General features: G+C 46.1%; 1 protein-coding gene across 2 annotated transcripts in view; it reads left to right on the top strand.

Moving 5' to 3' along the window:
- The first annotated feature begins 869 nt into the window (after positions 1-869).
- The window catches only part of LOC132394653 (butyrophilin subfamily 3 member A3-like), a 46,096-nt gene continuing 31,916 nt past the window's right edge, over positions 870-15,049 (top strand). The window contains exons 1-2 of one of the 2 annotated variants that reach the window (XM_059971012.1): positions 870-1,216; positions 5,399-5,487. In XM_059971012.1, the coding sequence (XP_059826995.1) occupies positions 5,430-5,487 (58 nt within the window). In that variant the 5' untranslated portion in view covers positions 870-1,216; positions 5,399-5,429. Of the gene's footprint in view, positions 1,217-1,379; positions 1,513-5,398; positions 5,488-15,049 lie in introns of those variants that run through there. The other variant, XM_059971011.1, reaches the window with a different exon arrangement.

Raw genomic sequence — 15,049 nt, 5'->3', positions numbered from 1 at the left:
GGGAGATGACCCCTCCCATTGGCTCTGCTCTCCGCCCGGTGCGAGGTGAGCTGATTTGCGTTTGTCTGCTGAACCGGTGTGGGATGAGGAACTGTTGAGTGCTTGTTTTTGGAGACACATGGCTCGAGGCCAGCATCCCATGCACCAACAGGCCATGCCACTCACAGACCTGGGGTGAATTATTTGTTGTGACTGTGTTTTCCTGCTAGTGTATTGACATGTGCATTGTGCTGTGTGTGACTGTATGTACCGTTTTACAGAGAACGCCATTTCGATCGGCTGTATTCTTGTGTGAGGCTGAATGACGATGAATGGAATTTGAAACTGCTCACCCTTTCCACTGCTGAACCCTCGGTGACGAGCCGGTGTGTGATCTTCTTACCCCCGGATGGGGTGGGGTGGGGTGATGTGAGAAGCTGGGATTTGACGGGCAGAGGAGGCTGAGGATGAAGGACTCTGACAGGAGAGGACAGTGGACCTTGGAAGAAAGGGAAAGAAGTGTGAAACCGGGGGAGGAGATAAGCAGGTCATGTGCTGGGAGAAGGCCATCAGAATACAGGAAATCAAAGGGAGATAAACAATGTGGCTGTGAACCTGTACCTGTGGTGAGCTGTTCTGTGAGCTAAACAGATTCTACCATTTACCTGCGCACTATTCCCAGTCCTGATGTGGCACGAAACATCGACTGTTTATCATTTCCTTAGAATCTGCCTGGCATCCAGCACTTTGTGTGTTTCTCTGGATTTCCAGAATCTGCAGAATCTCTGGTTTTGTTTCACAGAACATTACAGCACAGAAACAGGCCTTTTGGCCCTTCTTGGCTGTACCGAACCATTTTTCTGCCTAGTCCCACTGACAGGCACCTGGACCATATCCCTCCATACCCCTCTCATCCATATACCTGTCCAATTTTTTCTTAAATGTTAAAAGCGAGCCTGGGTTCACCACTTCAGCTGGCAGCTCATTCCACAGTCCCACCGCTCTCTGTGTGATGAAGACCCCCCAATGTTCCCTTTAGACAAGGGGATTGGAACTTCGATTCTAACTAATCTGAAAAGGAGGATGTTCTTGAAATGTTGATAAATTAACATGTTTAACTGTAAGAAACAAAGTTTGCGTGTCTGTGGACCCTGCTCCGTCCCTATCACTAGTATGCTTTCACTTTCCCCGACACGCCCTGGCAAGTGGAGAAGCGGCCGCTCCCGGGTTTGATCGGGTGAGTGGGGCTGGGGAGGCGCCTGGACAAAGAGGGTCACCTTCAAGTTTCCTAGCGGGGCTCCGTGAAAGGGAGACCGGTCTCCCCCTTTCCTCCCTCCGAAGGCGGCTCTGGCCGAGACTTCGCTTCGTTCCCAGGGCTGGGAGCCGCCCAGGGTCAGGGAGGCGGAAGTATCGTGCATTCGCCGGGCAGTGTTTCAGTCTGGGCCGGGAGGATTTTCGCTGAGAAGCCGCGATGGCGCTGATCCACTCGGTGACTGGGAAGAGCGGGTGGAAGGGCTTTTAACCCGTAAAGTGGTAAGAGTTGAGGAGTTGTAGTGAGTGGGGAGGGTGGTGATACTGCGCAGACTCCAACGTTTCGGTTCGGGAGCACCGCAGTAAAAAAAATCAGACGGGCTGGCGAGAGAGTGGGAACAAAGTTGTTTTTTTAATGAACATAAAAAGAAAGTTTATTTAAATCAAATATAAAAGAAAGAAACAGTGCAAAGATTTTAAAGCGCACACACAAAATGCCGCAGGAAATTGAGGAAGTCAGGAAGAAGAGTACAAAGTCGTCGATTCGGGGCCGATACCCTTCATCGGGGCGGGAATAGAAGAGACCAGAAGCCCGAATATATAAGTGGGGTGTGGGGAGAGTGAGGAGTACAAGCTAGCAGGTGGGAGGAAAGGTGGATGTGTGGGTTAGGGAGGGAGACGGGACGAAATAAGAAACTACGAGATGATTGGACCATTTCCGATACCCCTGCTCTTCCTTGATATCTCTGTCTGTCCCTGGGGACAGATTACCTACTAATCTATTACAAACACACGGACTCTCATCGCTACCTGGACCGTACCTCCTCCCACCCTATTGTAAAAATGCTGTCCCCTTCCCTCAATTCCTCTGTCTCCCCGCAGTATCTGCTCTCAGGATGAGGCTTTTCATTCCAGAACAACTGAACTTGCTCAGGTGTCAGATCTCTCAGTGAGAGAGCATTTTGGAGATAGTGATTACAATTCTATCTCCTTTACCATAGATTCAGAAAGGGACAGGAATAGACAAGTTAGGAAAGCATTTAATTGGAATAAAGGGAAATATGAGGCTACCAGGCATGAACTTGGAAGTATAACTTGGAAACAGATGTTCTCAGGGAAATGTACGAAGAAATGTGGCAAATGTTCAGGGGTTATTTGCATGGAGTTCTGCACATGTACTTTCCAATGAGACAGGGAAAGGATGGTAGGGTACAGGAACCATGGTGTTCAAAGGCTGTGGTAAATCTAGTCAAGAAGAAAAGAAGAGCTTACAAAAGGTTCAAAAAACTAGGTAATGATGGAGATCTAGAAGATTATAAGGCTAGCAGGAAGGAGCTTAAGAATGAAATTAGGAGAGCCAGAAGGGGCCATGAGAAGGCCTTGGCAAACAGGATTAAGGAAAACCCCAAGGCATTCTACAAGTTTGTGAAGAGCTGGAGAATAAAACGTGAGAGAATAGGACCAATCAAATGTGACAGTGGAAAAGTGCCTATGGAACTGGAGGAAGTAGTGGAGGTACTTAATGAATACTTTGCTTTAGTATTCACTACGGAAAGCGATATTGGAGACTGTAGGGATGACTTACAGTGGACTGAAAAGCTTGAGCATGTTGATATTCAGGAAGAGGATGTACTGGAGCATTTGCAAAGCATCAAGTTGGATAAGTCACTAGGACCAGACGAGATGTACCCCAGGCTACTGTGGGAGGCAAGCGAGGAGATTGCTGAGCCTCTGGCAATGATCTTTGCATCATCAATGGGGAGGGGAGAGGTTCTGGAGGATTGGAGAGTTGTGGACGTTGTTCCCTTATTCAAGAAAGGGAGTAGAGATAGCCTAGGAAATTATACACTAGTGAGTTTTACTTCAGTAGTTGGTAAATTGATGGAGAAGATCCTGAGAGGCAGGATTTTTGAACATTTGGAGAGGCATAACATGATTAGTAATAGTCAGTATAGCTTTGTGAAAGGCAGGTCGTGCCTTATGAGCCTGGGTGAATTTTTTGAGGATGTGACTGAACACATTGATGAGGGTTGATCAGGAAAAGTAGTGTATATGGATTTCAGCAAGGGATTTGATAAAGTACCCCATCCAAGGCTAATTGAGAAAATAAAGAGGTATGAGATCCAAGAGGCCGTTGCTTTGTGGATCCAGAACTGGCTTGCCCACAGAAGGCAAAGAGTGGTTCTAGATGGGTCATATTCTGCATGGAGGTCAGTGACCAGTGGAGTGCCTCAGGGATCTGTTCTGGGACCCCTACTCTTAGTGATTTTTATAAATGATCTGGATGAGGAAGTAGAGGGATGGGCTAGTAAATTTGCTGATGACACAAAGGTTGGGTTGTTGTGGATAGTATGGAGGGCTGTCAGAGGTTACAATGGGACAATGATAGGATGCAAAACTGGGCTGAGAAGTGGCAGATGGAGTTCAACCCAGATAAGAGTGAGGTGGTTCATTTTGGTAGGTCAAATGTGATGACAGAATACAGTATTAACAGTGAGACTCCTGGCAGTGTGGGGGATCAGAGGGATCTTGGTGTCTGAGTCCATAGGACACTCAAAGCTGCTACTCAGCTTGACTCTGTGGTTAAGAAGGCATACAGTGCATTGGCCTTCATCAATTAAGGGATTGAGTTTAAGAATGTTGCAGCTATATAGGACCCTGGTCAGACCCCACGGTGCTCAGTTCTGGTCACATCACTACAGGAAGGATGTGAAAACCATAGAAAGGGTGCAGAGGAGATTTACAAGGATGTTGCCTGGATTGGGGAGCTGCTTTATGAGAATAGGTTGAGTGAACTTGGCCTTTTCTCCTCAGAGCGATGGAGGATGAGAGGTGTCCTGATAGAGGTGTTCAAGATGATGAGAGGCATTGATCATGTAGATAGTCAGAGGCTTTTTCCCAGTGCTGAAATTGCTAGCACAAGAGGGCACAGTTTTAAGGTTCTTAGGAGCGGGTTCGGAGGAGATGTCAGGGGTAAGGGTTTTTATGCAGAGAGAGGTGACTGCGTGGAATGGGCTGCTGGTGGTGGAGGCGGATACGATAGGGTCTTTTAAGAGACTCCTGGATAGCTACATGCAGCTCAGAAAAATAGAGGACTATGGGTAACCCTGGGTAATTCTAATGTAAGGACATGTTTGGCACAGCTTTGTGGGCCGAAGGGACTGTATTGTGCTGTTGGTTTTCCATGTTTCTATATTTCGTAACAAAGGAGATGTCCTCCATCTTAAAAGAACTGGGATTTTCTTTCTCGCCATCAATGCTGCCATCAACCGCATCTCTTTTCTTTCACACACGTCTGCTCTCCCTCCATCCTGCCGCCACCGTATCAGGGAGAGGGTTCCTTTTGTCCACACCTACCACCCCACCAGCCACTGCAACCAGCATATAATTCTCCATAACTTCCACCATCTCCAACGAGATCGCACCACAAAACACATCTTTCCCGACCCCCTCTCCCACAATTTCTGCTCTCCACAGGGATCCCTTATCTATTACGAGATTCCCTTACCCATTTGTCCCTCCCCACTGCTATCCCTCCTGGTACTGATCCTTGCAAGCAGAACAAGTGCTACACCTGCTCCCTCACTACCCTTGAGGGCCCCAAACAGTCCTTCCAGGTGAGGCCACACTTCACCTGTGAGTCCATCAGGGTCATATACTTTGTCCAGTACACTCAGTGTGGCCTTCTGTATATCAGTGACACCCAACACAGACAGGGAGACTGTTTCGCGGAGCGGGATCTCCCAACAGCCACCCATTTCCATTCCACTTCCCATTTCAGTTCTGGTATGACCATCCGTGGCCTCCTACACTGTTGTGATGAGGCTGCTAATTTTTGGACCTTTGCTGTTTCCTAGCCTTTTGCCCTCCCTCTATGATATTACTGTCGCCCATCTCTTCCCCTTGATAAAAATAATGCCTTTTGTTTTCAGCAAACATGCTGTGATAGAAAGTGAATGGCGATGGATTTGTAAAGTTAGAAAAACAAATGCAGAACATTAACACAGTCAAAATTTGGAATGTTTGTGAATATTATTGAACAAGGTTTCTAAAGGATGTTGTCATTCAATTAAACATTGCACAAGATAAAATAATGGTAATATCTGTATGTTAATGTATGCAAAATATAATGATTCATATTCAAAAACCATGCAATTTTTTTTACTAGGGGATCTTTGTTTTCCACCCATCTCACAAACATGGAACAAATATATCTCGCTGTGTGTTTACTTCCTGTGGTTCTCAATTCTGCACATGGTAAGCACCTGATTTATTTTACATTATTAGTGGACAGTGTTTCAAAGTCTAACGAATAATTGAGTCATAGTGTTACAGAACACTGCAGCAGAGAAACAGACCCTTCGACCCATCTGATCTCTGCCACAGTTATGCTGCCTAGTCCCATTGACTGCACATGGAGCAAAACCCTCTATACCCCTCCCATCCATTTATGTGTCCAAATTGTAAAAATATTACAATCCAACCTACATCCACCACTTCTCTGGTAGCTCATTCCACACTCGCGCCACCCTCTGAGTGAAGAAGTAGTTTCCACTTAAATATTTCACCGTTCACCCTTAGCAGATGACATCTAATTCTAGCCTCACTACACCTCAGTGGAAAAAGCCAGCTTGCATTTACCCTCCATGTACGTCACAATTTTGTATACCCCTGTCAAATCTCCAATCATTCTCATCTGTTCCATGAAAATAAGTCCAAACCTATTCACTCTATCTCTAACTCATTGCCTTGAGTCCTGGCTCAGAAGGATAGGGAACCAAAGAGAATGGCAGCAATAATAGCGGGCTCGATAGTCAGGGAGACAGATCGGTGATTCTGTGGATGCAAAAAGGACACTCGGATGGTAGGTTGCCTGCCAGGTGCCAGAGTCTGCCACGTTTCTGATGCATCCACAATATCCTGAAAAGGGAGGTGGAGCTGCCAGAATTTGTGGTACATGTTGGTACTAATGACATAAGTAGAAAAAGGAAGGAGATCCTGAAAAAAGAATACAGGAAGTTCGGAAGGAACATATAGTACAGCACTGTATAGGCCCTTCGGCCCACAATGTTGTGCCAACCCTTAAACCCTGCCTTCCATATAGTCCTCCACCTTAAATTCCAACATATATCTGTCTAGTAGTCTCTTAAATTTCACTAGTGTATCTGCCCCCACCACTGACTCAGGCAGTGCATTCCACACACCAACCACTCTCTGAGTAAAAAACCTTCCTCTAATATCCCCCTTGAACTTCCCACCCCTTACCTTAAAGCCATGTCCTCTTGTACTGAGCAGTGGTACCCTGGGGAAGAGGCATTGGCTGTACACTCTATCTATTCTGCTTAATAACTTGTATACCTCTATCATGTCTCCTCTCATCCTCCTTCTCTCCAGAGTGTAAAACCCTAGCTCCCTTAATCTCTGATCATAATGCATACCCTCTAAACCAGGCAGCATCCTGGTAAACAACACACACAAAATGCTGGTGGAACACAGCAGGCCAGGCAGCATCTATAGGGAGAAGCACTGTCAACATTTCGGGCTGAGACCCTTCATCAGGGCTAACTGAAAGGAAAGATAGTAAGAGATTTGAAAGTAGTGGGGAGAGGGGGAAATGAGAAATGATAGGAGTAGACCGGAGGGGGTGGGTTGAAGCTAAGAGCTGGAAAGGTGATTGGCGAAAGTGATACAGAGCTGGAGAAGGGAAAGGATCATGGGACGGGAGGCCTTGGGAGAAAGAAAGTGGGGGGAAGCACCACAGGGAGATGGAGAACAGGCAAACAACTAAATATGTCAGGGATGGAGTAAGAAGGGGAGAGGAGGGGCATTAACGGAAGTTAGAGAAGTCAATGTTCATGCCATCAGGTTGGAGGCTACCTAGCCAGTATATAAGGTGTTGTTCCTCCAACCTGAGCTTGGATTCATTTTGACAGTAGAGGAGGCCATGGATAGACATATCAGAATGGGAACATGGAATTAAAATGTGTGGCCACTGGGAGATCCTGCTTTCTCTGGCAGACTGAGCATAGGTGTTCAGCGAAAGGGTCTCCCAGTCTGCGTCGGGTCTCACCAATATATAAAAGGCCACGCTGGGAGCACCGGACGCAGTATACCACACCAGCCGACTCACAGGTGAAGTGTCGCCTCACCTGGAAGGACTGTCTGGGGCCCTGAATGGTGGTGAGGGAGGAAGTGTAAGGGCAGGTGTAGCACTTGTTCCGCTTACAAGGATAAGTGCCAGGAGGGAGATCGGTGGGAAGGGTTGGGGGGGACGAGTGGACAAAGGAGTCGACAAGGGAGCGATCCCTGCGGAAAGCAGAAAAAGGGAGCGAGGGAAAGATGTGCTTGGTAGTAGCATCCTGTTGGAGGTGGCAGAAGTTTCGGAGAATTATACGTTGGACCCGGAGGCTTACTATCTTTCCTTTCAGTTAGTCCTGATGAAGGGTTTCGGCCTGAAACGTCGACAGTGCTTCTCCTTATAGATGCTGCTTGGCCTGCTGTGTTCCACCAGCATTTTGTGTGTGTTGTTTGAATTTCCAGCATCTGCAGATTTCCTCGTGTTAGCATCCTGGTAAATCTCCCCTGTCCCCTTTCAAATGCTTCCACATGCTTCCTGTAGTGAGGCGACCAGAACTGGACACAGTACTCCAAGTGTGGCCTAACTAGAGTTTTATAGAGCTGCATTATTACCTCATGACTATTAAACTTTACCCCTTGACTTATGAAAGCTAACACCCCATAAAATTTCTTAACTACCCTATCTACCTGTAAGGCACCTTTCAGGGATCTGTGGGCATGTACCCCCAGATCCCTCTGCTCGTCCACACTACCAAGTATCCTGCCAATTACTTTGTACTCTGCCTTGGAGTTTGTCCTTCCAAAGTGTACCACCTCACACTTCTCCGGGTTGAACTCCATCTGCCACTTCTCAGCCCACTTCTGCATCCTATCAATGTCTCTGTGCATCTTCGACAATCGTCTACACTATCCACAACATCACCAACCTTTGTGTTGTCAGCAAACTCGACCCTTCTACCCCCACATCCAGGTCGTTAATAAAAATCACAAAAGCAGAGGTCCCAGAACCGATCCTTGTGCGACACCACTAGTCACAACCCCCCAATCTGGGTGTACTCCCTCCACCATGACCCTCTGCTTTCAGCAGGTAAGCCAGTTCTGAATCCACCTGGCCAAACTCCCCTGGATCCCATGCCTTCTGACTTTCTGAATAAGTCTACCATTTGGAACCTTGTCAAATGCCTTACTAAAATCCATGTAGATCACATCCACTACACTAACCTCATCTATATGCCTGGTCACCTCCTCAAAGAACTATCAGGCTTGTTAGGCACGATCGGCCCTTCACAAAGCCATGCCGACTGTCCCTGATCAGACCAGGATTCTCTAAATGCCTGTAGATCCTATCTCTAAGAATCTTTTCCAACAGCTTTCCCACCAAGATGCCATGCTCACTGGTCTATAATTACCCGGACATCACAACTACCTTTTTTGAAAAATGGGACAACATTTGCCTTCCTCCAATCTTCCGGTACCATTCCTGTGGACAACGAGGACATAAAGGTTCTAGCCATAGGCTCAGCAATCTCTTTCTTTACCTTGTGGAGCAGCCTGGGAAATACTCCGTCAGGCCCCGGGGACTTATCTGTCCTAATGTATTTTAACAACTCCAGCACCTCCTCTCCCTTAATGTCAACATGCTCCAGAACATCAACCTCACTCATATTGTCCTCACTGTCATCAAGTTCCCTCTCATTGGTGAATACCAATTGAGGAGCTCGCTCACTTCCACAGCCTCCAGGCACATCTTCCCACCTTTATCTCTAATCAGTCCTACCTTCACTCCTGTCATCCTTTTGTTCTTTACACAATTGGAGAATGCCTTGGGGGTTCTCCTTTACCCTACTCACCAAGGCCTTTTCATGCCCCTTTCTTGCTCTCCCCAGCCCCTTCTTAAGTTCCTTTCTTGCTACCCTATATTCCTCAATAGACCTATCTGATCCTTGCTTCCTAAACCTCATGTATGCTGCCTTCTTCCACCTGACTAGATTTTCCACCTCACTTGTCACCCATGGTTCCTTCACCCTACCATTCTTTATCTTCCTCAGTGGGACAAATTTATCCCTAACATCCTGCAAGAAATCCTTAAACATCGACCACATGTCCATAGTACATTTCCCTGCAGAAACATCATCTCAATTCACACCCGCAAGTTCTAGTCTTATAGCTTCATCATTTGCCCTTCCCCAATTAAAAATTTTCCTGTCCTCTCTGATTCTATCCTTTTCCATGATAATGCTAAAGGCCAGGGAGTGGTGGTCACTGTCCCCAGATGCTCACCCACTGAGAGATCTGTGACCTGACCCGGTTCGTTACGTAATACTAAATCTAGTATGGCATTCCCCCTAGTCGGCCTGTCAACATACTGTGACAGGAATCCATCCTGGACACACTTAACAAATTCTGCCCCATCTGAACCCTTGGAACTAATCCGGTGCCCATCAGTATTATGGAAGTTAATGTCAGCTATGATAACAACCCTGTTATTTTTGCACCTTTCCAAAATCTGCTCCTCGGTATCTCTGCTGCTACCAGGGGTCTTATAGAATACTCCCAATAGAGTAACTGCTCTCTTTCTGTTTCTGACTTCCACCCATAATGACTCAAGAGAGGATCCTGCTACATTACCCACCCTTTCTGTAGCTGTAATAGTATCCCTGACCAGTAATGCCACCCCTCCTCCCCTTTTCCCCCCTCTCTATCCCTTTCAAAACACTGAAATCCAAGAATATTGGGAATCCATTCCTGCCCTGGTGCCAGTCAAGTCTCTGTAATGGCCACTACATCATAATTCCATGTATGTATCCAAGTTCTCAGTTCATCACCTTTGTTCCTGATGTCGCTTGCATTAAAGTACATGCACTTTAGCCCTTCTGCCTTACTAACTTTACACCCTTTATTCTGCTTCTCTTTCCTCAATGTTTCTTTATAAGTTAGAGCTGGCTTTACTCCATGCACTTCTTCCACTGCTGTATCACTCTGGGTCCCATCCCACTTGCAAATTAGTTTAAACCCTCCCGAACCATGCTAGCAAACCTACCAGCAAGGATATTGCTCCCCCTCGAGTTAAGGAGCAACCCATACAATCTGTACAGGTCCTGCCTTCCCCAGAAGAGATCCCAATGATCCAAAAGTCTAAAACCCTGCCTCCTGAACCAACTCCTCAGCCACGCATTCAACTGCCATCTCCTCCAATTCTTACCATCACTATCATATAGTACTGGCAGCAATCCTGAGAACGCCACCCTTGAGGTCCTGTTCTTCAGCCTTCTGCCTAGTTCCCGAAAATCACACTTCAGGACCTTGTCCCTCTTCCTGCCTATGTCATTGGTCCCAACATGTATCACGACTTCTGGTTGCTTTCCCTCTCGTACCAGGATGTCGTGCACCCGGTCAGAGACATCTCAGACCCTGGCACCCGGAAGGCAACAAGCCTTGCAGGTGTCCTTCTCACGTCCACAAAATCTCCTGTCTGCTCCCCTGACTATAGACTCCTCAATGACAACAGCTCTCCTCTTCTCCATCCCACCCTTCTGCACCACAGGGTCAGACTCAGTGCCAGAGGCCCTGCCACCGTGGCTCACACCTGGTAGGTCATCCCCGCCAACTGTATCCAGGACGGCAAACTTATTATTCAGGGGAATTGCTACAGGGATGCTCTGCACTACCTGTCTACTCACCTTCGCTTTTCCCCTCTGACTGTCACCCAATGACCTGCTTCCAGCAGCCTAGGTGTGACTACATCCCTGGAGCTGTCATCTATGACTGTCTCATTCTCCCTTATGAGTCGAAGGTCATCCAGCTGCTGCTCCAGATTCCTCACACGGTCTTCCGGATCGCCCAGCCGCAAGCACATCTGGCAGATGTGACTCTGCTGAGCTATTCAAATCTTGATTGCACAGTCCCAATGTCAAAACTTCCAGAATCTCTCAAGTCAAAGCCTCAGAGCTCCAGTCCTTCACTGACCCACTCACTCACTGGCTGCTTTCCACTGAGAAGCAGGACCTCAAAGGTAGTAATCTCGTGATTGCTGACTGTGCCATGAGACAGTGAGGATCGGAGTAGAATGAGGTGGCAGATAAATGTGTGGGACTTGTGCAAGAGGGACGAGTTGCACTTGAATCCGAGGGGAACCAATATTCTTGCAAGCTGACTTATTACAGCTGTTGGGAGTGATTTAATCTAATACAGCAGGGGAATGGGAACTAGTATGTTAGAGCAGAGGATGAGCCAGAAGATTTACTAGTAGAAGATGGATATTAGGAAGGACAAGCCAATGAGAGGGGACAAATGCAGAGCAAAGAGTTAAGTTGTACCACAGAGGCAAAATTCAAAAGGGCGAAGAATAGAGGACATTAAAGTGCTGTATTTAAATGCACATAGCTTTTGGAATAAGGTGGACGAACACATGGCACAATGGTCGATATGATGTTGTGGGCATCACTGAGTCGTGGCTGGAAGAGGACCATAGTTGGGAGCTTAACATCAAAGCATATACTTTGTATGGAAGCAGCAGGCAGGAAGGCAAAGGCAGTGGTGTATCTCTGTTGGTACATCATTAGAAAGGGGTGATGTCGGGCCAGAGAATGTTGAATATTAGTGGGTGGGGTTAAGGAACTGCAAAGGTAAAAAAACTTTATGGAAATCATATATAGGTCTCCAAATAGTAGCCAAGGGGTTGAGATTGCAAAGGGAGTTGGAAAGGGCGTGGAATAAGAGTAATGTCACAATTGTAATGGGGGACTTCAATATGCAAGGGGATTGGGAAAATCAGGTTGGTGTTGGATCACAAGAAAGGGAATTTGTTGAATGCCAATGAGACGACTTTTTGGAGCAGTTTATGCTCGAGTCTACTGGGGTAAGGCTATCTTCGACTGGGTGCAGTGTAATAACCCAGATGTTATTAGTCAGCTGCATGTAAAGGAAACTCAGGAGGCAGTGATTATAATATAATTGAATTCATACTGCAATTTGACAGGGAGAAGCACATCTCACATGTAATAGTATCACAATAAAATACAGGGAATTACTGAGGCATGACAGAGGAGATGGCCCAGGTGGATTGGTCGAGGATACTGGCGGGGATGACAGCAGAGCAGAGGTACCTGAAGTTTCTGGGAATGGTTGACAAGGCATGGGATAGATATGTCCCACAGAGGAAGAAATTCTCAAATGGCAGGGATAGGCAGCCGTGGCTGACAAGGGAAGTTAAGGACTGCAGAAATGCCAAGGAAAGGGTGTACAAGGTAGCAAAAGTTGGATGATTGGGAAGCTTTTAAAATCCAACAAAAGGCAATTAAAAAAGTGGTAAGAAGGGGAAAAGATGAAATATGAGGGCAGACTAACTAGTAATATAAAGCAGGGTACTAAAAGTTGATTTTTTTTCAGTTATATAAAGAGTAAAAGGGAGGTGAGAGTTGATATTGAACCACTGGAAAATGATGCTGTGGAGGTAGTAAAGGAGGACAAAGAAATGACAGATGAACTTAATGGGTACTTTGCATCTGTCTTCACTGTGGAAGACACTAGGAGTGTGCCAGTGGTCCATGAATGTCAGGGAGCAAGAGTGAGTGCCATTGCTATTATAAAGGTAAAAGTGCTGGGCAAACTCAATGGTCCTAAGGTTGATGAGACACCTGGACCAGATGGACTACATCCCAGAGTCCAGGGGGAGGCTTGGAAGAGATAACAGATGCATTGGTCATGATCTTTCAAGAATCACCTGATTCTGGCATGGTCCCAGATGACTGGAAGATTGCAAATGTCACTCCACTCTTTCAGAAGGGAGGAAGGCAAAAGAAAGGAAATTACAGGCCAGTTGGCCTATACTCAGTGGTTGGAAAAGTGTTGAAGGCCAATTTTAAAGATGAGGCTTTGGGGTATTTAAAGATTAATGATAATTATGTCGAAGGCTTCTGTGAAGGAAAGTCTTGCCTAACAAATCTATTTGAGTTCTTTGAGGAAGTAACAAGCAGGCTGGACAAAGGAGAGACAGCGGATGTCACTTACTTGGACTTTCACAAAGCTTTTGATAAGCTGCCACACATGAGGCTGCTTAAGATAAAATCCTGTGGCGTTACAGGAAAGATACTGGCATAGACAGAGGAATGGCTGACAGGCAGGAGGCAGTGAGTGGAGTAAAAGGGGACTTTTCTTGTTGGCTGCCAGTGACTACTGGTGTTAAAACATAGAAACATATATGCATTGCCAAACATATACTTACTCTAGAAATTACCTAGGAATACCAATCTCCCTCTGTTTTTCTAAGCTCCATGTACCTATCCAGGAGCCTCTAAAAAGACCCTATTGTATCTGCCAATAGGGTCTTTTAAGACCTATAGTGTTTTTCAGGGGTCAGTATTGGGAACCACCGCTTTTCACATTGCTTGTCAATGGTTTGCATAATGCAGTTGATGGATTTGTGGCAAAGTTTGCAGATTATGATATGGAGAGAGGTGTGCTGGTAGTAGGTAGGTAGATAGGTGTGAGTAGGTAGTGCTGAGGAAACAATGCGGTTGCAGCAAGACTTCAACAAATTGGAAGAATGGGCAAAAAATGTGGCAGATGTTGGGAAATGTATGGTGATGCATTTTATTAAAAGGAGCAATAGTTTCTCAATGGGAGAAGGTTCAAACATCAGAGGTGCAGAGGGACTGAGGAGTCGTCATGCACATAAATAAGATATGGAATGGTTTAGAGTATCCTTGTGAATATTTTATTGTGAATAAAGTACATTTTGATAAAATAGTTTAACTTGCCGGCAGTGTCCATTATAGGGGAGACCTGGACTTCCAGTGGAGTCAAGACAGATATGGGGGGGGGCATGCGGGGAGAAGTCAGAACGCTTTTTCACAGGAAGGGTGGTGAAATCAGGACCACCAAAAATTAATTTTTTTCCACACTGATGGATAATGTCCAGTCCTGTACTTTGTCCTGCAGACACCTGTCAGTCATCGCCACCTCTCCTCGCAACAGAATATTCTCTCTACATCCCCAAATTTCATGGAATTACATTCTAGTCTGACTCACATTAGCTTTCGATCTAAATAAATAAATAAACAAACAAATAAGTAAACATAGAAAACCTACAGCACAACACAGGCCCTTCAGCCCTTAATGCCGTGCCGAACATGTAATTACTTTAGAAATTACCGAGGGTTACATATAACCCTCTATTTTTCTAAACCCCATGTATCTATTCAGGAGCCTCTTAAAAGATGCTATCGTATCCACCCCCACCACTGTCGAAGGCAGCCTATTCCACTCACCACCCTCTATGTAAAAAAAAAACTTACCCCTGACATCTCCTCTGCATCTACTTCCAAGCACCTTAAAACTGTGCCCTCTCATGTTAACCATCTCAGCCTTGGGAAGAAGCCTCTGACTATCTACATGATCAATGCCTCTCATAAATTTATACACCACTATAAAGTCACCACTCATCCTCCATCGCCCCAAGGAGAAAGACCGAGTTCACTCAAACTATTCTCCCAAGGCATGCTCCCCAATCCAGAAAATCCTTGTAAATCCCCTCTGCACCCTTTGTATATTTTCCATGTCCTTCCTGTAGTGAGGTGACCAGAACTGAGCACAGTCCTCCAAGTGGGGTCTGACCAGGGTCCTATATAGCTGCAACATTACCTTTTAGCTCTTAAACTCAATCCCACGATTGATAAAGGCCAATGCACTGTATGCCTTCTTAACCACAGACAACCTGTGCAGCTGCTTTGAGTGTCCTTTG

This window comes from Hypanus sabinus, chromosome 5, assembly GCF_030144855.1.
Source record: "Hypanus sabinus isolate sHypSab1 chromosome 5, sHypSab1.hap1, whole genome shotgun sequence".
Lineage (NCBI taxonomy): Eukaryota > Metazoa > Chordata > Chondrichthyes > Myliobatiformes > Dasyatidae > Hypanus > Hypanus sabinus.
The sequence above is the reverse complement of the archived record's forward strand: the minus strand, read 5'-3'. Positions and strand labels throughout refer to the sequence as shown.